Source organism: Acinonyx jubatus, chromosome B2 (genome assembly GCF_027475565.1).
Source record: "Acinonyx jubatus isolate Ajub_Pintada_27869175 chromosome B2, VMU_Ajub_asm_v1.0, whole genome shotgun sequence".
Classification (NCBI taxonomy): Eukaryota; Metazoa; Chordata; class Mammalia; order Carnivora; family Felidae; genus Acinonyx; species Acinonyx jubatus.
This window is the reverse complement of record NC_069385.1, coordinates 29,565,501-29,590,455: the sequence shown is the minus strand read 5'-3', so window position 1 is coordinate 29,590,455 and position 24,955 is coordinate 29,565,501. Positions and strand designations below refer to the sequence as shown.

The 24,955-nt window shown below is 34.4% G+C and overlaps 1 protein-coding gene and 1 pseudogene across 8 annotated transcripts in view; both read right to left on the bottom strand.

Annotated features, from left to right (window-relative positions):
• AHI1 (Abelson helper integration site 1) overlaps positions 1-24,955 on the bottom strand; it is a 203,081-nt gene that overhangs the window by 128,670 nt on the left and 49,456 nt on the right. For 7 of the 8 annotated variants that reach the window (XR_008298323.1, XR_003419329.2, XM_027056817.2 and 4 more), the window contains 6 exons: positions 24,670-24,899; positions 22,567-22,673; positions 19,576-19,694; positions 16,716-16,846; positions 14,627-14,767; positions 1,231-1,427 (listed from right to left, as the gene is read on the bottom strand). Coding sequence is in view for 6 of the 8 variants with exons in the window: in XM_027056817.2 (XP_026912618.2) it covers positions 1,231-1,427; positions 14,627-14,767; positions 16,716-16,846; positions 19,576-19,694; positions 22,567-22,673; positions 24,670-24,899 (925 nt within the window). In the remaining 2 variants the exon portion in view is untranslated. Of the gene's footprint in view, positions 1-1,230; positions 1,428-12,949; positions 12,999-14,626; positions 14,768-16,715; positions 16,847-19,575; positions 19,695-22,566; positions 22,674-24,669; positions 24,900-24,955 lie in introns of those variants that run through there. The other variant, XM_053222209.1, reaches the window with a different exon arrangement.
• On the bottom strand, positions 19,701-20,637 carry LOC128315513 (40S ribosomal protein S12-like; annotated as a pseudogene).

Genomic DNA, 24,955 nt, shown 5'->3' with positions numbered 1-24,955 from the left:
AGACATTTTGCCATGTAAGATTTTACACAAGGGACACTTTTTTCCCTAGTGAAGAAACATTTTTCTCTAGTTTTTAAAACTCCATTTATCTATTTATACTTCCTTTTAAAATCTGGAACGTCATACATTATTCAATTAAAATGGTAAAATACACAGAATTACAACTTTGAAATAAATTTATTAATTTATAGTACATATTCTAAAACTTATACTGATAAAAATAAAAATATTTCCCTTATATTCCAATGAAACCTGCATTCTGGTATACCTGAAACTCCAATTTTCTAAAGAAAGAAAAGTAGAGAGGAAGTAAGTATAGTCATAACTAAAGGTGTCTCAATATAGTTCCTCATATGTTTGGGTTAAAACTGGTGAAGATTCCTATCAATGGAGGAGAGAATGGGATTATATTTATTAAGTGCCAGGCACTGTGCCAAAAGGTGACAACACGACAAGGAACAAGTCTGCACAGTCCCTGTCTTCAAGGAGCTCAAGGCTAATTCTAACTAAAGGAACTATTATGTTCAAAGAGCATTAAGCATTTTTAAGGATATCTAAGCTTCCCAATACATTTTATTAGTTATCTTTGAGAAAGTTAATGTAATAATTTATAATGAACAGAATAAAAAGCACTCTATTTTTAATTAAGCATCCTCCTCCTCATTTTCATGACCTATTTTCCAGTTTTATGGCCATTCCTGATTTTGACAGCACTTTTCTTGTAGTGAGATAACAGTCCTTTTAAATATGCTTCAGGAACATCTGTATCTATTCTTTTTGGAAGTTCCTGCTTATTTATTTTATCCATTTCTTTGTTCAAGTCTTTTTTCTTTATTATTTAAACTTTGGCATATTAAGGAGGTTGTACCTTTAATATATTTTACATGAATAATTTCCCAGGTTGGTGCCTTTTGTGTTTGTGTGTGTTGTACATATGCACACACATACACACTTCCATTTTTAAATAGCAAAAGAGATCTTGGGCTGGTCTTTACAGAAATATCAAGTCAGGAAAGCATGATAGTTTATCTATCCCATATCAGTCTGTTTACTGCAGTGGGTGATGTTAGAACAAATACCAGAAGGCAACCAAAAAAGCATTAGAAAACCTATTTTTAAGTAACCTACTTACTTTTTTGAATTAATACTTATTGGCATGGCAATGTAAAATAGAATCAAAATGGTTTTAAAATTTCCAACTTCTCAACTGCATAAAATCATCAGACATACTGTGACAGAATCGAGTCTCTGTTTCACTTGCTGCATCTTCATTGAAGAACTGTCAGCCTGGACGTAGTCATCTATCTGAAAAGAGCCTTGATGAGGCAGTTTAGGACAGGTGCATAAAGCATCTTGACTTTGGTGTATTCCAGGTAACGGAAATGTCCCATTGTAGCGTTTGAACATTTCACCCTCTTGCTGGGCAACTGAAAAAATACATCCATAATTAGTTAAAGTCATCATAGCAAAAGCACAATGAAATAATTAAGCCATGAGACTGTAGCATTAAACCAACGATCAAAAACTACATAATACATTTTAAAAACTGGGTGATAATAAGACAACATGACTGGCAAAATGTGAAATTGTGGAATTATTCAATAATATAAAAGCATGAAAAAGGAAAAATAATAATTTCACAGATGATTTATGTCAGGCAGTATTATAAATCAGCCTTGAAGGCCATGTCATCTCTTGGTGTGGTAAAAAACATGTTGGAATGGGAACCTAACTTTAAATTTTTTTTTATGTTTTATTTATTTTTGAGACAGAGACAGAGCATGAGCAGGGGAGGGGCAGAGAGAGAGAGAGACACAGAATCCGAAGCAGGCTCCAGGTTCTGAGCTGTCAGCACAGAGCCCGACGCGGGGCTCAAACTCACAAATCGCAAGATCATGACCTGAGCCGAAGTCGGACACCTAACCAACTGAGCCACCCAGGCACCCCGGAACCTAACTTTAAATATATGTATACAGAAAATGTAATATAAAAAATCAAAGGCATTAGGGAGCCTGGGTGGCTCAGTTGGTGGAGTGGCCAACTTCAGGTCATGATCTCGCGGTCCGTGAGTTTGAGCTCCACGTCAGGCTCTGTGCTGACAGCTCAGAGCCTGGAGCCTGCTTCAGATTCTGTTTCTCCCTCTCTCTCTGCCCCTCTCCCACTCATATTGTCTCTCTTGCTCTCAAAAATAAACATAAAAAAAATTTAAAAAAATCAAAGGCATAATAGAATAGAATTAAAGGAAAGGGAAGAACAATAAAAATAATTATTTGCAAACCCATCTCCCTAAAACAACTCTTTTCATATTTCTATACCCCTCTTAATCTTTATACATATGGACACTTTACACAAGATACCATAATGTGAATAAAATTTAATTTTCTTCAATTTAATTACAAACATTTTTCGTATTTTTATAACTATGTAGTTACCACTTTTAAATGCTTTACAACATCTCATCCAATGAAGCACTATTATTTATTTATGCATTCTCCTATTACTAAATATTTACAATGTTTTGTTTTCCCTCATTACAGACCATGTATGAACAAGTACTTTTCATAGTTCAAATTATTTCTTGAAATAATTCTTTCTTTGTATTTAATTCCCCAGACTGGAATAGATGGCCAAAAGAGTGAATGTTTTTGATGATGACGACGACGACAAGAACAACAGCATGAATACTGTACTTTATGGTGTTTAGAATGCATTTATATACACTATCTCATTTGATCATTTAAAATAAAGGAATCTAAAAATTTGTAAGTACCTGTTTGTATATACAAAGGAGAAAAGTATACAGTAATCACTTAAAAAGTATTTCCTTAATTATATAATTTTTAATAGAAGGACTTTCTAAACATAACATGAGAAGAAAGTGATACAATCAAGATTCATAACAGGGAATCAATCAATAGACCAGCCTCCAGAGTTTCTGTGGACTATTGAAGTTACATATAGAAATATGAATGTGTAAATGTTTATGGAAATCAGATCCGTAACTTTTATCAGATTATTTGTCAAAGGACTGCATGAGTCAGAAAATGTTAAGAATTGTCAACATAAAAGATGGACAGATTTTTCTATGTGAACATTTAAAGAGTCTCTATTAAAATTAAAAAAATAAGGCTATCATAATAAAAATAAAAAAGGATAGGAAAGGTAAGAGAATTCCATCTCTGGCCAAAATAAGAGTAAAAGGGACCGGATTTTCCCTCCTGCTTGGAACTACCAAAACGTAGATAGAATGTATAAAAGGAAGAAATGAAATTGTCTTTATAAACAGAATTGTCTATCCAGAGCTAAGATGATGGTAAGGCAAGTGAAGCAGTACAAAGGAAATTTATGGAGGTTCTCATTCTCAGGTCCTGGCCCCAAATTTGTGTAAAAAATCTGACTGGAATCTAAAAACATAAGTCATTAGAACTAACAATCAACTTTAGACAAGATCAGCATTATTTCTATAGACAAGTAACAAACAGTCAGAAATTTAAATTTAAAAAATATATATCATTTAGAATGATATAAAAAACATGACATATTTTGGGAAGCATCTGATGAAAGACGGGAAAGACATGTACACTGAAAACTACAAAAACAGTGCCGAGATAAAACTGAAGAAGAACCTAAATAAAGAGATAGATTATGTTCATGGTTTGAATAATCAATACTGTCAAAATGCCAATTCTCCCCAAATGATCTGTGCTTTCAACGTAATCTCACTCAAAATCCAGCAGGTCTCTTTTGGGGAAATTGTCAAATTCTAAACTTCAAATGGAAATACAAAGGATCTAGAAGAGTCAAAACAAGCTGAAAAAAAAGGGGGGAGTTATACAACTTGACTTCAAGTCTTATTATAAAGTGTAGTAATCAAGACACTTTGTTTTTGGCACAAAGATAAACAAATAGATAAGAGAACAGAATAGAGCTCAGCATGTACGGACATGGTGTAAAGCCGGTTCTTTTGAATAAATAGTGCTAGAACAAATGGATATTCATATGTGAGCAAATGAACTTTGATACATACTTCACACCATGTACAGAAAATAACTCAAAATGAATCTAAAACCTAAGACCGTAAGACTTCTCTAGAGAACACACAGGAGGATACTTTTGTGAGCTTGGATTAGGCAAAGATTCTTAGATACAAAACCGAAACTCCATATAAAACAAAAATTGGTAATTTAGAACGTCATCAAAATTGCAAACACTTGTTCTTCAACACTGTTAAGAAGAGAATTAGAAGACAAAGACTGGGAGAAATATTTGCAAATCATGTATCTAATAGAGCACCACTTTTATGGAGAAAACCTAACACTTAAAACTTCATAGTCAGAAAATAAGCTAACTAAAAAACGGGCAAAAGACATGAACAGACACTTCACTGAAGAAGATAAATGCATGGCAAATATGTACATGAAAAGGTGGCTCAACAACATTAGTCATTAAAGATAAGCAAATTAAAACCAGCATGAAATAGCACTGCACATCAGTATCAGAGGGGCTAAAATTAGAAAGACTGACTACTTCAAATTTAGCAAGGGTATGGAGATACTGAAATACACACTACTGGGAGAAAGGTTAAATGGCATAACCACTTTAAAAACAGTCTGGCAGCTTCTTACGTTAAACAGACATCTGCAATTAGATGCAGTCTTCCTACTCTTAGGAATTTACTCAGGAGAAATGAAAGCATGTGTTCAGACAAAGACTTGTAGATGAATGTTCATAGCAGCTTTATTTCTAATAGCTAAAAACTGGGTACAACCCCCATTTCCATCAACAGACAGACTGTGATATATCATAAAATGAAACAATACTCATTGTAAGGATGAAGGATAAACTATTAATAAAAGCTAAAATAGAGATAAATCTCAAAGTAATTATGGGTGAAAGAAGTCAGACAAAAAAGAGTACATGGTATAAACAGTCTCACTTATACATAATTCTACAAAATGGAAATTAAGTCATAGTGATTGCCATGGGGAAGGATGTGGTAGGGAGAAATTTCAAAGAAGCACAAAGTAACTTAGAAATGATGGATATGTTCATTATCTTGATTGAGATGATGTTTCACACATGTTTAAATATGTTTAGATTTATCAAAATGTACATTTTAAATATATGCAGTTTACTGTATTTCAATGTACCTTAATAATGTTGCCCATACAAAAAAAAGCAAATGACAAACTAGTGATAAAAGGGGTTAATATTCTTAACATGCAAAGAGTCCCCATAAAATGAATTAAAAATAAATAATCTAACAGAAAATGGGCAAAGGACCACCACAGAAAATTCACAAAAGAATAACTATGTGGCCAATAAAAGAAATATTCAGCCTCACCAGTAAGAAGGAATAACGGAAAAAAAGGCAAATTAGAAAATGATGTTTTTTGTTTGTTTGTTTGTTTGTTTGTTTTTGGCCTGTTTAACTGACCCATTGTACCTCAAGATCCTTTTTCCTAAGAAGCAAAATGGAGTAGCCAGGCAAGTACTGAAGTCATGTTTAAAATATTGAAAAACTATGTAACAGTGGAATTGTACAATATTTTAAATAAATTATGGTGTATTTGTTTAATGAAAGGGAATTCAGCAACTAAAATTATGTACAGAAGTACAGCTGCCATGATGAAATATTACTAACATGTTAATTGCAGTAAAAATAGTTTATAAAGCAATATAATGGATATACAGAAGAATAGTCACGTGGTTTTGTTTTGTTTTGTTCTGTTTTGTTTTGTTTTGTCACCGGTCTTGGGGTTTCATCAACCATGAATCTGAGATAGCACATATAAAAAATTTTAGGGCCTTGACCACTGTATTCATGCCCTACTTCATTTACACACTCTAAATACAGCACACACTCTTAACGGGTGCTCTCTTTCTGCAGACCTTAATGATGAAAGTACCAGGGAACAATACAGAGGGAGAAGACCTGCTTACAACCTACCATCCCAGAGGATGCTCCTTCCTCAATACCCAACTACTGTTTGCAGATGGAAGCGTAGCTGCTTCTATGCTTAGATTTTCATGGGTCTGCCCACTACTTTTCTGTACACGTTCTGAACTTCCCTTCCTAACACTGAAAATTTACTCTCAAATATTCAGATTGTTTAAAGAACAACAGAAACTTTGAGGAGGTGAAAGAAAAGTGCTCTTGGAATTGGAAACTGAAGGCTTAACACTAGTTGATGAGCCAGGGATGAATGAATCAACAGATAAAAATAATGTTTCACCATCTTTGCCTTATTTGCTTTTCAAAACTGTTCTTTTAACATTTCATTGTTTTTTGTTGTTGTTGTTGTTGTTGTTGTTGTTGAGTGGAAAGTAGAGCTGGACTTAAAGTATTTAATGGCATTTTCTGATTTCTCTGTTTTTCTGTACTTGCTAGCTACCTAATAAGCCCACCACGATTTAACTTGAAGCCATGAGTGATCAAGCACAGAAGCACATAAATGCTGATATAAGCAACAGTTATGCAGGATAGCAGGATTTTGATATTTATCTTATTCTTCTTGCCAAACTGTATTTCCTAAGTATTATGCTACACTAAGTATTATGTATCATATTTTCTTTAAAAAAGGAATTTTTTAACAAGTAAAAATAACAAAAAGCATTGCCTGTTTATTTTTGGTGGTATAAAGATGCCTTTCCAAAAAGATTACAATGGCCTACACAGATGCAGGTAACAAAAATAAAGCCCAAACAATTATGAATATTTGTTTCTGTTGTCTAAGGAGAGTTTTCTATGCAAAAGACATTTGACTGGGTTTCCAGGAGTCACACGGACATCATACTTTATATTTAACACTTCTAGTGCTGTGAAGGCAGTCATAAAAACAGAAGTCTGCAGAAATATTCAAAGACCTAGTTTCTCAGATACTAGAAACAGAAGCTACTTACAAGTCTTTGCATTCTTCTCCTCCCTCACCCTCCACAAATACATACACCTATTTGTATAGCGCTGTACAGATTATTTCACTGTAAAATAGGTCAAAATGGAAGCTTTCTGAAATTCCCTTGAGCTCTACGCTTCTAACATTTCAAAGGTTTCTAAACCATTTTCACATAGGCCATGATTGGAGTACAATGTTGCAATTAAATACCTGTATTTCTTCACTTAGTCATTTTCTCTTCTTTGGCTAATTTAACTTTGTACACTTAAAACTAACTTAACCTGAGAAAACTCAAAATTGTAAGTCTCATCTCCATCCTTCCACCACTTTTTTAGGAGTGCACGAGAGCAGGCTCTGGGAATGCAAAGACACAGGCCCGTCTTGGGGCTTGAATCTCTTGGAGGTCAACAAATAAGTACTACTGTGTGCTCAGTCGTGTAGCAGAGGGACCCACAAGGTGCTAAGAACACAGAGGTGGCAACTACATTTGCTTAAAGGAATGATACACCCATCAAATTACTTATAAACCTGCCTACAATTGGCTATAATTGGGGATTTTAAATTTTACACACTTAAATTCATAAAATGTTTTCATAACTGATAATCAAATTTTGATTTATACAAGTTCAGTGCTGTTGTGTACGTTCTGACCTTAAACAATTATAAAAAATAACGTGGTTTTCTCAGGAGATTTTTATCTTTATAGGAGGAAGAACAGAGGAAATAAGATATTTTAATCCAGAGCCTTTTGCATTCAGAGTGAATACATGTTTGTTATTATTAAAACCTATATTTACTTATGTTATTGACTTTATAATAAAGTGCACCTAAAAAAACAAAATATGTTTTCTCTTATACTACATTAAGATTTCCTTTTGGTTCAACACTTAATTCCTTTGCTCAAGACCTATTATTTTACACAGCTCTGTTAATGGGTATAGTCATTTTACAGGATACCTAATTTCTTTACTTATAAATGAACGATTTCTAAATATAGTATTACTGTAAGCTGGCAGGTCTGCTTTTCTAGTTTCCCAGCATTCAGCAGTTATGCAGCACCCTCCTTCTCTTCCTCTAACATCTGCAATGTGTAGGGAATTCCTGTGGTCTGAGTGTTTGTGTCCTCCTGAAATTCTCATGTTGAAGTTCTTTCTAATGCCCAAAGTGCTGGTACTTGGAGGTGGGGCCTTTGAGAGGTGAGCCCTCATGAATGGGATTAGTGCCCTTATAAAAGAGGTCTCAGAGAGTTCCCTCACCCCTTCTATCACATGAGGTTACAGCTAGAAGATCCTGTCTATGAACCAGAAAGTAAGCTCTCACTAGACATCGAGTCTGCTATGCCTTGATCTTGGGACTTCCCAGCATTCAGAATTGTGAGAAATAAATTTCTGTTGTTTACAAAGCCATGTAGTCTCTGGTATTTTGTTATAGCAGTCTGAATGGGCCAGGACAAGAATGTTTAAGGGCTTATAATGGTTTTTTTAATTGTACTTTACTGGGCCCGACTTGTTCCTGCTTCAGCTAATCTTAAGAAACTGTATGGATGCACTAGAGAAGTTCTATTGAGTAACACTTTGATTCGAATAGCTTGGGTGTATTCAGGACCATTAGTAATTTTATATTTAATATTTAATATGTCAAAGAGAACTTATAAGTGTTACTAATGAAACTGTCCAGGGGCGCCTGGGTGGCTCAGTCAGTTGAGCATCCAACTTCGGCTCAGGTCATGATCTCACAGTTCGTGAGTTCGAGCCCCATATCGGGCTCTGTGCTGACAGCTCGGAGCCTGGAGCCTGCTTCAGATTCTGTGTCTCCCTCTCTCTCTGCCCCTAACCCACTCGCATTCTGTCTCTTGTGTCTCTCAAAAATAAACGTTAAAAAAAAAAAGAAACTGTCCGAAAAGCTATACAAGAAAGTGTAATAGATCCATGTCTCATAGCCAACCAAATGGGAGAGCATCTACCGACATTGAGCAAATCTGCTGGGTGAACACCAAAATATAATAAACTATCTCCAGGTCCCCTGAAGTACATGCTATTGTCTTTCTGTTGATTTCCTATTCCATTATCCATCAATTTCCATATGTCATGCTATTCAACTAAAGTGTGTGATGTGTGTATCGCTATAGAAAATGGCTAGGATTTCTCTACTGAAGGCTGGTTCATGAATTCTTAATATACGAATGCTCTATACCATGCTTTATAGTTGCATTTTTGCCTTTGATAAAACACTAAGAGAGGTATTTGATAAAACAGGATAGGTATTTTAATTTTACAGTGAAAAAAAAAAAAACAGATACAAAAATGCTAAATTACTTGACCAGGGTCAAGCAGAAAGTGATGGCACTTTGTCTAGAATTCCAGTGAGCTCACTCCTACTCCAGCCTTTCCCACCACACTGCTATTTCACACTGTACCATTCTTCCTTCTTGATGCACTTTAAAAAGCACCAGTGTAAACATAAAAAAAATGTCTGAATGAGGAATTCACAGCTCTGGTTTATGCTCAAAGCTACTTTTTCATATGTCCTCAATCTATGAATGACACAACCAAATCAAAGTATCCATTTTGCACAGAATGTTAAAGTAGACACTTCAGGATACAACCAATAGGTAGTTTAAGCATATCTTCAAATATGGCATTTCTATCTCTTAATTCTCCTACTAGGCTAACAACAGACACTTAAACTTGGACCTACCATCAGTTATATATGTTACTGCATAACCTTATCCAAGTATGAGAATTGTAATAACCGAGCTTGTTTTCAGGCATTCATCATTAGTACTTTAAGAACACTATTAAATTTATACATACAACTATGCGTATTAAATTTACCTCAACTACATATTAGCTTGTTGCAAAAATATTACAAAATTAGTTACATTAAAATTTAATGCTACATAATAAAGATAATTCGTATTTTGGACTATACTGAGAATACAACTGCTTAATGCGTTATAATTGTCCCCAACATTTGTAAAGGAATGAACTATTAATAATACTAAGTAACCAAAGTTCCTTTTAGTCTTAAGGCCTTTTTCGAAATATTAAAATTAAAAACAAACAACACACTTTATTACAGGAATATCTGGTTACCTTCTTAACTAAGTTACTTCATGAAACAGGAAATGCCAAGACTGAAGTAAGCAGACTGGCGTTTTAAAACTATGGGCTCTGGACTTAGCTGGGTAAACTTAACATTTACCAAATGTGTGACCTGATGTAAATTACTTCATTCTCCCTGTGCCTCAGTTTCATCATATGCAAAATGAGGATAATAATAGCATCTACCTTGTGGGGTTCTGAGAGGACTATATGGGAAGATGTATGTAATATGCTCATAAGAGTAGGGGACACAGTCGGTTAAGTGTCTGACTTCGGCTCAGGCCATGATCTCACGATCCATGAGTCCAAGCCCTGCATCAGGCTCTTTGCTGTCAGCAAGGAGCCCGCTTCAGATCCTCTGTCCCCCTCTCTCTCTGCCCCTCCTCTGCTTGTACTCTCTGTCTCTCTCAAAATAAATAAATAAATACACTTAAAAAAAAAGAGTAGGGGACACAGTAAATGTTTGATAAATGTTAGCTCCTACTACCACTATTATTATTATCCCCCAATTTACTCACTGATCATGCCTCTCATTCTATGTTTTTTATAAAATTTAAGGGAAAAATGCTATTCTATAGGATTTGTAATTCTCATTTCACACACTTACTGCACATCAGTAATATACCAGGTACTATGTTAGACATAAGGCATTGCAAACACCATGGACTTTTGGTCAATAAGCAACCTATACAACAAATTTTTTATAGGAACATAAAGGTATACATTGCCTTGAACTCTGGTAAAGTATGTTGCAGTGTGCAAGATAAAGCCATCAACAATGACAATGTAGGTGGTTGTTAATGAACATGAATCCAATAATAAAATCACATTTAGTGTCAATGCTAGAGATTGTTGTTCAGTTTAACTAAAATTCTTCCAGAGGTTTAATCGACAACTTGGAAAGCACAAAAGACTGGAAAGGAGCATGGTAATCTCAGTCTGATTCCTGGATTTTATAGCTCTATTCAACTTGGCACACAATAGATGCTCAATAAAGATTTGTCTTCCCTCAGAAAGCCACTACGACTAAAAAGTACTCCAGAGTTAATCTGATTCAGAGAAAAGATTGCCACCTAGTGGAACGTCAGGCTCATTACCTGGGATTATCAAGTAATGCTGACAATTTACCAATTTAAGACTTGATCCTGCTTAAAATACTACATGTATTTTCATTGTGTGTTAGTATTCAGGCTAGGTACTGGTAATAAAAAGATGAATAAGCCTCCATCTCTGCTCCCTACGAAGTACAGATAATACAAAAAAATCACATACTCAAGAGGCATAAAGTAAATGATACTGCAGAAAAAAAAAAAGTCTGCTTATTAGACAATCAAAAGCTAGTACTTCAGGAAATTTCCTAAAGAGGCAAGTTAGTGTAGCAAATAAGAGCATGGTCTCCAAGGGTAGTTTTTTTGGATTCAAGTCCTGGCTCATGTAAAATGAGGATAATTACAGTACCTATCTTTTAAGATTATTGTGAAAAATGAAGTGAATATATATAAAATGCTTAAAACGGTACCAGGAACAAAGAAAGTGCTTTGTAAGTACTAGTTATGATTATCATTACATGTAGAACAGGATCCTAGAGATGGAGGTAGACAGATATTAATAACAGAACATTAACTGCTAGAGCCTAGGTTCATAAATTTAAGTCAGTGGAAGCCGTTTTCTTCTGACTAGTACTCTGTTATTATGGGAATCCTAAAAGTACATTATTTGTGGTACTCTGTGACTAAATTTTGTATTACTAGATGATTAACCCTTTCAACATCAGGCAAATAAACCTGCCTTCTGAAAGTAAAAATTGTGTTCCTTACCAAAAACAGCAAAAAGTCAGTAGAATGAAAGACCCAAAAGACCACAACCTGAACATATGCTTAGCAGGGAAAGATGCTTGCTGACTCTTCACAGATTTTGCTAGAACTGAAAGACAGATGATACATTTAGCTACCATTGTGGTCTCATTCACAGCTTATTCAACTTATAAAAAAAAATGAGTTTGCTCCATTTTCCTTGAAAAATGTCTAAACGAATGAGCAGCTCTGATAAATACTATTTTAAAATCATGTAACTATTCTGTATCTTTCAAATTTTATACCATTAAAACATTTATATAAAGATACATGTAAACTTTATTTTCAGACAAGAAAGTCTGGGCAAAATATTCCTGTATTAAAAATAAATAAAATATAAGGCAAACCTGTAAAAGATTAATAATAAATACTATATGTTTTAATAAAAAATCTAAACACTATTTCACTTGATGATTCTGGCCTGTATTTAATAAGTAAAATTTATTTTTGGATCGAAAACAACTTTCTGTTTTCTTATGAATATATATCATTCACAAGAACTGTGCAAAATCTTGGACTGCCTAGGATTATGTAACTTCTTCCTAAGCTTCCTCATTTTAAAAATAGGCAACAAAGAGTTAGGAAAATGTGTTGAAATATTTTGAGTTTTGTTTGTAAAGGTATCAGTATATTGAAAATTGTGTTCTAAAATCATGATACAAAATAATTTAAATTCCATGTGTATTATCTGAACTTTTTAATTTCTGAAACACTTTGAATTCCTTCCTTTTGACAGTAATATAGTATAGGTATAACATGATGATCTTAACTTCATGATTTATTTTCTAATACAACTGACCCCAAAAGGTGCATACTCTAATAAAGGCTGTCAATAGAACGAATGAAAGGGGAAAAAACCCTTTTTTTCAATTCCCTTTCACAGAGAGATGCTTACCAGCATATTAAAACCTAAATTACCACAAAGTCAAGTATATATGGGTTAAATGAATATGGTAACAACCCATTTTACCTTTTTCCTTGTTTTAATATAGTCCTTTTCCATGCATGAAGTACTTTCCCAGTTCCCGACTCACAGATTCCCCACAAATGGCTCTCTTAGGTGGCACAGGTATTAAACAGTAGTGGTACCACTTACCAGATCAGGAAATGGAGCTTCAGGAAGGCAAGAGGCTTGCACCAGGTCACTACAGCAACAGAAAGGAACCTAAAACCTCTGTTTTTGAATTCCTAAAAGCACTTTGCTCTTTCTACTGACATTTCTAGAATGGACTTCTTAGTCTATGTGCCTACTGCCTCAAAACCAAACTGGCAAACCCAACTGGGCTCATCTGATGGAAACCCTTGATCCATGACCAAAAATTACTGGAAAAAAAAAGATAAGAGTGGGACTTTCACTTGCATGTGTAGTGAAAATTTCCAAAGCCTAAAGAAAAGCACATTAGGAATTAAATGAAGACTGTTGTGAAACCTCTAAAGGTTCTGAGGAAATAACTGCGCTGCTGATTTCTGTACAACAGTCCCAGGTTAAGAATAAGTGCCTAGGTGTAACTCTCTTTCACAGGAAGATTTAGAGTTGGCACAGAGAAAGACCTGTCTCTGGATACATGTTTGCACCAGTCACCAGATTTGAATATGCATTAGAGAAACTGGTTACATCTTGGTAAGATTTTTAAAAATAAATTTCAATTTTACAAATTATTTTCTAATATAATTTGCCTGGAATAGCATAATAATAATAATACCCATTCAGTGATCAACAATTTCAGGCTTAGAACTTAACTGTTTAATAATTTAGCACATATCACAACCATTAACAAATAACCAATTAACGCTAACATTTCTGTGTGATCTGCGTGAACACAGTAAATGTAACCACTTGTATTTCATTTAAATTTAAAACTCTTTGCCAAATAATCCCACATTCGTGTTACCTATAATGGATGTATTTGCACACTTATGCATTTATGACATTGTATGTAAGCCATCCTAGCTTAGCAAAAACAGTGAATGATGATATATGACATCCTAATCAAATCAGAAACTAATAAAGACCATTTATTTTTGAACAAGATTTAATATATAAAGAAAATGGAACTGTAATTTTGGGAGTGACAGCACTATCAATGCAATGTAGAACAATGAAATCCTAATTTCAGGAAAGAAAATAAAGAAATGTATGAAATACAGCATAAATCCAAATAATTCTAAGAATGCTACATTATTCCTGAAAAATGTGTCCAGAATCTTTATTTATTTTTTCTCAGAATGATGGAGCAGTGTAATTTTAGAGTAAAAAAAGACATTAAATTTCCAATTCCAGATCTTGTTTTACTGACACTTGATTTTTTTGCCTTCCTTTTAGGTTAAGAAATTCTTGAAACTATAACTTATTACAACTATGTGCTCTGGTGAAAAACAGAAATATGGAATAAGAAATTAAATATTCAACTGAAAACATTAAAGATCCATATTTCTTAAATGTTATTTACCTTTGAAATTTAGTTAATACATTCTCAAATAATTTTTAGGTGAATTTGACTTGTGATGACTACCTTTCTATGATTCCAACATAAGGGCACAACCATTTATGTGTATCTTCGCTGATATTTAAACTCCATAATGATAGTGCTTTTGGAAAAATAAACTGTTATAATAATAATATAATCTATTTAATCTGTTTGGGTCTTAAAATATATTTAAGAAAGCTTTATTAATACAAAGGTTGATAGTCTTTACAGAGCTCATGATTCCTGGGTCAGTCTAAAAGTAAAGGTTACTCGAAATATTCTTTACTTATCAGCAGTGAACTTACCATGGAAATCATAAATATACAGAAGAATTGGCTCATTCTGCCCAAACGCACAAAATGCAACCATATTTTCAAGTGGGTGATAAGAAATGTCTCGAATGGGTGATTTGAATGGCAGGTCAGAATACATCGCAACTTGTTCTCCTAAATAAGAAAAGACATTCAATCATTTGTACTATCTCAAATATCTCTCATTAGAAGATTATTCTGCAACTTACTAAAATAGTTACAGTATATAATAAAGCTCATATTATTTACATGAGAACTTCAAATACTTAAAAATAGTTGAGTAACTCTTAATTTTTTTAAAAATGTTTATTTATTTTGGAGAGAGAGAGAGAGAGAGGGAGAGAGAGAGAGAGAGAGAGGGAGGGAGGGGGAGGGGCAGAGAGAGAGAGAGACACACACAGAATCTGAAGCGGGCTTCAGGCCCTGAGCTATCAGCACAGAGCCTAATGCAGGGCTCAAACTCACGAACTGTGAGATCATGACCTGAGCTGAAGTCGGACACTTAATCGTCCAAGTAACTCTTATATTTATTTTTCATCCCGTTGGACCTTTTCTACTTTGCAATTCAACCTCTTCAATGAGGTTTTCCAGGCACAAAATAAAAACAAAGAACTTACTAGTAGAGAAGTATCTGACCCTGAAATCTGACAGAGCTGAGCAAATGCCAACTAACAAAGAACTCAGGGAGAACTCATACGGAACTGCAGGCTCTAAAACTGAAGATACTGTTTGGCTGAGGGAGATCTGGTGGGGAATAAATTTTTCTATTTTTTTTTCCCCCAGAGACTGAGATACCACCTGCTTTAAAGATATATCTGATTATTAATCGCTAAAAGAGACCTACAGTAGAGGCCTAAGGAACCTATGAAAAACAGAACTCACAAAGCAAAGAATCTAGATCTACTTATTGAAGGAGAAAAGAGATTTAACACTTCCAAACCGATCCTAAAGTATCGAAACATGATAAGAAAAAAAACAAAACAAAACAAAACACTAAGTGAACTGACTAGTCAAAAATGTTAAAGAAAAGATCGAGAGACTGTGGATTAAGGAGGGTCACTTGTGATGTGAACCAGGTGCTGTGTGTAAATGCTGAATCACTAAATTCTACATCTAAAACTAGTATTACGCTGTATGTTGACTATCTGGAATTTAAATAAACACTTGGAAAAAAAAATCAAGAGAATAAGCACAGTGAACCAAATACTACTGATTAAAGATATTTTAAATTTTATAAAATCTCTCAATTTAGTGCTAAGAAATGTTTATGTGGTTTTAGCTTTTCTTTTGAAAAGCAAAGGTGAGACACAAATGAATAATTAATTACAGTAATTGAAGTAAATGGTGTTTTTTTTTTTTCTTTTCTGTTTTAAAGATTTTATTCTTAAGTAATCTCTACACCCAATGTAGGGCTTGAATTTACAACCGTGAGGTCAAGAGTTCCATGCTCTACCAACAGAGCCAGCCAGGCGCCGCGCCCCGCCCCGGGTAAGTTGCTATTAAGTTTCAGACATCAAAACTTTGACAGGAATATGTTTGTTTCTAACAAAAATATATTATAGATATGAAGCCATTTGTATACTCACTTATATTCCAAATTCAGCTTATAAATATTTTGTATTTTGCATAATCTTAATTAAATACTTCTCTTAATATAGGATAGGCAATATAGTCAATCATATTATAATAATTTTGTATGATGACACATGGTAACTACACTGATCACTGCAAGCATTTTGTAATTATGTAACTGTTGAATCACTATGTTTGTCATACAGCTTAAACTAATATTGTATGTCAACCACAATAAAAAATACTTCTCTTCTTAAGATTGATAATATCTCATTATAAACATTGAATTATAATGTGAAAGATATCAAAACAGTAAAGAACAGAATGTTAACACAAATTTAGACTGAAGCTTAGTTCCATTATCAGCTTTCCCATTTCCCATTTTGATAAACATAATTGAGAACCTGAAATCAGAATTTCCTTGAAAATTATTCCAGAAAATGGTAGTTTTCACCTTTATTCAAAATAAAAACAAACCAAAAAATATTTTTAAGATAAATGAAATACTTACCTGTTTCTGGGTTCCAAACGTATACTATACCATCCTCACTTCCAGCAAAGAGAAAAGTCCCACATGGTGTCAAAGTACTATGAATCTTTTCCTGATAATTTGCTGCACCTACAAATTTCCTTGCTGCTAATCTATAAACAAAAAAGATTTCACACATATAACCATGGAAAAGACTGGTGGTTAAAAAAAAAAACACAAACCCTTTTCTCTTAAATACTTCACTTGCATTTAACGATTTTTGAGACTCTGTTGCATGGGAGACATTCTATGATGGATGTAGAATAAAGAAGAGATAGTCCTGGAGGTCAGGGAGTTTCTAATTTAGCAGGACAGAGAAGGAATGTATCCATGTAAAACAGAAAATGGATACAGAAAGTGCCATAAAAGAACAAAAAGAGTACTTTGCAGATTTGGATAAAAGTGATTATTTCTAGCTATGCAGAGAGAGCCTATATGATAGAAGTAGCATTTGAGTTGGTTACTGAAAAATGTACAAAATTTTATACTCATATTTTTTCCAGGTGATAAATTAAAAAAAAAAAAAGTTTACTTACTTTGAGAGAGAGAGAGTGTGCACGAGTAGGGGAGGGCAGAGAGAGGGAGAGAGAGAATCCAGAGCCCAACAAAGGGCTCAATAGCATGAATCAAACTGTGAAATCAAGACCTGAGCTGACTAAGCCACCCATTTACCACCCCATGTGATAAATTTTTAAAATCACACAATGCAGAGTTGGGACACTTGCAGAAATATTAGATAAAAATATAATTAAATCATCTATTAAATATGGTATATAACTTTCTAGACTTTCTCGCTTGTGAATAATAACTAACATTATCTCAGTGCTCACTATGTGCCAGGTAGACACACAATTGTCCCTGATTTAACAATGACTCATGAATAACGGCACTCTGTCAGAGCGTATAAATTAGGTATTATCATTTTAGTAGGTATGTATTATATCAAGTCTAAACGTACCTTAAGAAATCTTCTACTATGAGACAACAGAATATTCCCAGCTTTCTCCTACCATGAACATGATTTCTATGAACAAGCTTGTGTAATTGTACTTTTTCCCTGCTTTATAACTATCTTCACATAAATTCCCAGACCTGAGGTTACTGGGTCAAACATTTCTAGAGTCCTTGCTATACGGTGTAATGTTTTAAGCACTTTGCATGTGTAAACTAATTTATTCCCCGCAAAACCCTTACAAATATGGTATATTATTTCCCCTATTTGAATGAGGAGGAAAAGAGAGGCACAGAATGGTTAATCAGTTAGTCAGGGATGGAAAAGGCAGTATTTGACTCTAAGCAGTTTGCCTCTAGAGCTCAAGCATGATTCTAAGCTGAATACTACATACTACTTAAAAAGAGAATAACCAAACTTCTAAGGCCTGACCTTCTAAAATGTGGCTCTAATCTCTACTTCTAAAACTCTCAGGGCTCCTAGGTGACTCAGTTGGCTCAGTGTCCGGCTCTTGGTTTCGGCTCAGGTCATGATCTCACAATTTGTGGGATCGAGCTCTGCGTTGGGCTCTGTACAATTCTGTTTAGGATGCTCTCCTGTTTAGGATTCTCTCTCTCGCTCTCTCTCTGCCCTTCCCCTGCATGCATGTGCACCCTCTCTCAAAATAAATGAGTAACCTTTAAAACCAAAGAAATTCTCTCTCAGCACTCCTTATCAAGAAACTTATGCTTCTACAGATTTACCCACCTTGCCTCGAACACAACTTCTATTAACCTACCTCTGAATTTTATTCCAGGCTTTTCATGTTTTCCACCCTCCTGACAACACTTCTATCTTCTCTAAATTCCATCCATCCTTCAAGATTGAGCTCAAAGGCCAGCCTCTCCATAGAGCCTTTAATAGAAGACTATAGTAGACCTATCATCACCTTTACTATTGCCATGAAAGATATAATCCTCTTATTATGTATTTATCTTCATTAAAAAAAAAATACATATCAAGTACTTACTATCAGCCAGGCATAACATAGGTACTATGTATGTAAGAAGAATAAGCAGATTCCAATCCTAGAAGATCTCACAATTTAGCCTCATTAAGTGTTTTGTGAGTTATTTTGGAGGCAGTTCAACTAGATTATAAACTCCTAATGAACTCATTCTGCTAATCATTCTCTCATAGCACTGATGTCAGTACCCTGAACAGCTCCACATAAACACTGAAGGCCTTAACAGTTAGCCCTAAAAGATAGTTGCAGAATAAACTAGTATAGACTACCACATTTTCCTTTCAAAATACAATAGTGACAACTAACAGAACTAGCCTTCTCCTGTTTGTTTTACAAGTACTATTAACACCAAACAAGAACCATCAGAAGACCATGCTGGTTTGTCCAGAATTCCGCTTCTCTGCTTTTAACATTAAGGATATTTCCTTTCCTTATTTAGAAATAAAACAGAATAAGAAAAACAAGGACATGTTAATCAAAAGCCATCTCATTCTGTTATGGTAGTGTATCAGAGTACTACGCTATACCAGTATCATAAAAGTAAAAGATATCTAAGGCAGAAGTTTCTTCTTTTTTTTTTTTTTTTTTTAATTGTGACAACAAAGAGCAACTGACTATATTTCTACTTCAGAACTATTCACATTTGAGCCAGAAAACTCTTTGTTGTGAGGTGGGGGCACTGTCGTACAAACTGTAGGATGCTTAGCAGTATTTCTGGTCTCTATCCACTAAATACTAACAGTCAAAAATGCCTCTGGACACTGTCAGATGTCCTCTGGAGGGAAAACTGTCTATTTAAAAACTACAGCTGCATTTTATAAATATGAATTAATTCATTTCTTATTCTATGAGTGCTTAATCTGTCAATACTGAAATATACTTACATTCGGAGATCCATAATTCTCAAAGTACTGTCTTTGGTATGGATTAACAATCGTTTTCCATTGGGATGAACCTCCAAATAACTTATGGGAATCCCCTTAAACTCACTGTCTTTAATTTCCTGAAATGATTAAAAAAGATTATAAAATATTAGCACTGAACAGTTTATTGAATATGAAGCCTCTTTTAGAGTACAAAACTAATTTGAAGAAGTCATTTTCAGTTATAATTTAAAGTGCCCTTTAAAATTGCTAGCCAAAGAATTCCCAATGAAGGTTGAAAATAAAGCTGATAATATGTATTTTTTGACTGTTATATACGGCTACACTTAATTAGCATTATTGTAGTATATCCCCAAATAAAAAGCACTTCTTAAAACATAACTTCTAACATTGAATTTTCTTGCTTACCATCATATAAGAAAGATTCTAATTTTTATAACTTCAAAAGTTAGTATGGAGTTAACTTTCAAATTCTATTTCAGTATGAGATCAGTTTTTCATGTACTTATTTCCACTTTATCCTGAAAAAGGTATGTTATTGGCATCTTATTCTGAACTCATTTAATTTAGATTGTAGTTTTAGGGATTTTTTTTTTTCTTTGAGGAACAAGAACCAAGATTTTTATTTGTTCAATTCTTGCATTTGAAGTATTCCTCAATGACATCCTTGGCCTGAGACTCTCTGCCACAGATAGTCTTAACCACTACACAACTGCAACCAACCACTTTATAGGATTTTCCCTCCCTGTTAATTTTACAGAGGCCGACCCATTCCCCCAGTTTCCCGTCGTCATCAACCTTAATGAGGTTGATTTGGTGTTCAGCACAAAGGGCCTCCCCACCAACTTGACATACAGAGAGAGGCTCATCCCAGTTGGATGCAAGCAAAGACGGGCTTGACGCGTGTCTAAGGCTCTGGCAGCTTCGTGAATTCCACGTGCTAGGCCACCGTGGATGAGGGTGGTCTTCAGCACCTCTTGTAAAGCAGTATTAACGTCCATCACACCTCTAGCAGCAATGCCTTCCTCCGTGTGGTGGTGATTTATGGTGGAGCCAAATCTAAAGTGCACCTAAGCCTCCAGGATTTTTTTTTTTTTTTGATAGTTATTTAAGGCAGCCATGGAAGACTCCTGGCTAATGATGTCAAGAAAGACATACATACTGAAGGAAAATCTGCCTGGATAAGCCTCACAAGGAAGAATTACTAAAGCAAAACTGCTCAGACTAAAGTCCACAGAGTCAACAGAAAGTCTGCTTTAACCTGCAGGCAGAATTTGGAATTAGCCTTCATGTCCTTCGAGGCTCCGACATTATGTTTCGTCACCAGTTCCTAGAGGGGTCTCCTCTTCAGGGGCGGTTTGGCACCAGCTGGAGTACAGAGGGCTACAGTTCCGAGAGCAGCAGCTGAGCCCACGCTATCGCTGTCTGACACTGAGACCCACCGCTAGCTCCTTTTTAAAAGTTACAGAAAAGAGCCAAACACTGACAGCACAGATGGGGGTTATACTAATTGAACTACAACAACTTGGGGTCGGGGATGCACTGTTAGGGGTCTGAGAAACATTTACACAGATGCAAAGGTGCAAAATCAAAAACACAGAGCTGTCTAACAAGTTATGTTAGGTATGAATTTGACAAAAGTGCTAGCAGGTCTAGCGTTTGTAGTATCTGTTAATGATTTCCTTTATAGTTTTCTTTATCGTACTCATCTTCAAACTAAAAACGCCCTAGTTCTGAAGCCCATGTCCTGTAACAAGGAGTGTGTGCAACAGCACACGGACACTTCATCTTAAGGGACAGCTGAGTATAACCTCACATGTCTCACTGCTGGCTGAAGAGAACCACATAAGAAATCAGAGTCTACAGTTTGTTCTAGGGCATTAGCTACTGAAAGACATTCCAGTTCATTTCCTGACTTTTTATTTTGGACTGTCTCAAGTAACTACCAGGCTGTCGATTTTGAAGATAAATTTGCCTTTTAGCTACTATACTGAGGTAAAGAAACACACGATATTTAACACAAATAACAGACTTCGCATTCTACACGCAAATTACTGGAATAGGTGACTTTGGAGTTTTGCCAATCCCTCAGGTATATAAGAATTAGAAAGTTCTTTTCAAAGTGTGTGAAATTAATCTACAACACGAATTCCAAGCCATCAATCATTAATCTGAGAGACTAGATGAGAATAACTAAAAATAGAACAGTTTTTTAAACAGATCTGATAGATTCAACTAAAGTTCATAAGAATTCTTTTTCACTTAGAGTGTCTTTACTTCAAATGAGGACAACTGTTATAGAAGAACAAAAACTTAAGAATAAATTATAGCATATTAGAAACTATATCAACTTATACAAAATTCAGGTTTAAGAATTCACTTTGTATTTTTAACTAAAAAGTACTGAATATGCACCAACAAAATTGCTTAACATACCAGCCACCTTAAAAACACTCTAAAAATGAAAGATTATTCGTTTGTTTCTGCCTACTTAGCAAAGTTTAAATGAAAGCAATTACAGTGATTGAATAGTAGACCCCACTCATAATTACTTAATTTTGATTACATCATTGTGAAAGACACGACTGTTAAAATGTTGAGCATGTTGTTTTTAGAGTGATGTTATTGGGTCAAAAGAAAGAAGAATAGCAGATAACAGAAGTTATGACTTAGAGACGGTAATATTAACATATGCCTCATTTGAGCATAATTTCAGTAGTGGATCACTGAACGCCATATCACAAATTAGGGTTCAAAATAAGAAAGTGAAGTCTGACCAAAATGAAAATTTTCACTAAGTTCCTATATCACCAATTAGCCATCAGGAAGACTTGATAATTAATCAATGATAGCTTGCAGGGACTGAGAAAAACTTCACTTTTTTTTGAGAAGAGAGAACAGAGTGTCCTGACATCATATTTTTAAATTCATGTGGTTCAATTTTTTCTAATTTCTTTAATTAAACCCTAAATATGAAGTATGATTTTATACCTTATTTACACTCCAGTGATGCACTGAATGTGGCACATCATTAACTCTGACATAGGTATTCCAAACAACAATCACCCCTGTGCAATCTCCTGAATACATGTGATGACCTATTTAAAAAAAAGTAAAATTACTCTTTTATAAGTGCTACACACAGGTAGAAACAAATAATATGAAATTGGTAAAACACAGCCCAGTATAAACAAAGAATCAGAGGGGTATTAAAAGGTGTTTTAGTGAAAAAAAAAAAAAGGCCAAAAACCAAAACACAATTTGTAGTCAAATCCCAATGATCTTTAAATGAATTCTTCACTCTACCAAATTACTTTTGACTTATTTCTCTGTCACTTACTTGAACTTGAATACAAAAAGAAATGAGCATCTTAGTGCATTTGTATATGGTTCAAATTATAAAGCCAAACAAATTATTTGAATTATCCAATATGTCTGTATTGCTCACTTTCATTAACCTGTATAATCTGTTTTGTATTCCTGGAAAAACACCTATATTTTATACATACTTTTAGCAAAGTGCCTGATACCAGTAGAAACTCAGTAAATGATCAGGGAATGAATAAAATAATAAGTAACAGGTGCTTCAGTTTAACATACATTCTTAGAGTCAAACCCTCTCATAGTTGAATGGAACCTCAGAGACCACTGAATTCAACTTCACACCCACTCAGGAATATCTACCACACCATAATGAACAATTGTCTAGCAACTGTGAACTTAATATTTTACAAAGCAGCTATTCAACTGATGAACTACTCTGTACACTAGAATTTTCTTTCTAATTCTGAACAAAGAATATCTGCCTTCTGCAGCTTTGGTCCCATCTCTACCTACTGGAAGCAACACAGACTGACTTTCTTTGTTTCATGTATAGAGGTCTGAGTCAAATATTTGAAGAAATTCCTTCCTCTTTTTATAATCTGGGTTACTTCTACTATGACAAAGTTTACAGACACCTTTCTATCCTTAGTTGACTTTTCTAAAAGTGTTCCAATTTTTTAACATCCTTATAGTTAAAATGAATATATTAGCAGTATTGTCATTTTGATCTGGATCCCACACTAATTAATTATAGCTATAGTCTGTATATCCAGCGTCTGAAATATTGTGAAGGTATATACCATAATCATACAGATTTTGTGAGGAATAACCTAGTTTACACATGTAAAGTATTTAAAACATTAAACCACATAGCAAGGACTCCAGAAATGTTTGACTCAGTAACCTCACATCTAGGAATTTATTGTTAAGAAAATAATAGTGCAACAAAGCTTTATACACACACATATATATATAAATAAAATTCATATTCATAGACATCATGTTCATGATATGAGAAAGCTGAAAACATTTTAAGCATTGCCAATAATAGAAAATGTTTTTTTCTTGAAAATTTCTTCAGATACATTTAGACAACTCTATAACATATACCTATTAACTGTTAGCTGAATGCAGTGGTGCTCAGTACACAGTGTAAATACAGGTTTCTCCCACTATGTATCTAATATTCTTTTGGTATTTCCCATTCTTCCTCATTTTAACCCTTTCACTCAAAAGCCACTTAAAAAAAACCTACTGAGGGGGCACCTGGTGGCTCAGTCACAGTTAAGTGTCCAACTTCCACTCAGGTCATGATCTCACAGTTTGTGGGTTTGAGCCCCCATTGGGCTCTGCACTGACAGTGTGGGGCCCGCTTGGGATTCTTTCCCTGCCCCTCTTCCACTCACACTTTTCTCTCTCAAAATAAATAAATAAATCTTAAAAAAAAAAAAAAAAAAAAATACTGAGGGGATAATCACCAATCCAATGAAATATATCTATGAGATTTGATATATGACTGGTTCTCACAGTAAAGATTAGTTGAATATAAATGTTTAGGAATTTAATGAACTTAAAATTACAAACAAAACTCCCTCAGTGCTAAATCTGTGCCTACATCTACCATATGATCTGCAAAATACACATATATAAATACGTACAATTATCAATACAAAAAATCCCTCTCAAACTTAAAAAATTATCTTAGTGAAATAAAATTAAAAAAAAATTCTTCACGCAACTATCTTCCATTTGGAATATATTGTGACATACCTTCAACATCAAAACAGAGAGAGTTGATGAAACTCCTGTGTGTGTCAAACTGTCGGATCAATACGGCAGGATCCTCTCTCATATCAACTTTCCATATCCGTACCACGGAATCATAGCACCCTGTAACCACCACCTCTTTCACAGCGGGATGGAATTTAGCCGTGTAAACAAAAGAAGGATGAGGCAAAACTCTGAAAGTACTGGTACTATTTATTTCATTTTTCCAGATCCTGGAAAAGGATAAAAAGTTATATATTGCTTCTGAAATGCACAAGTTTCTAAAACT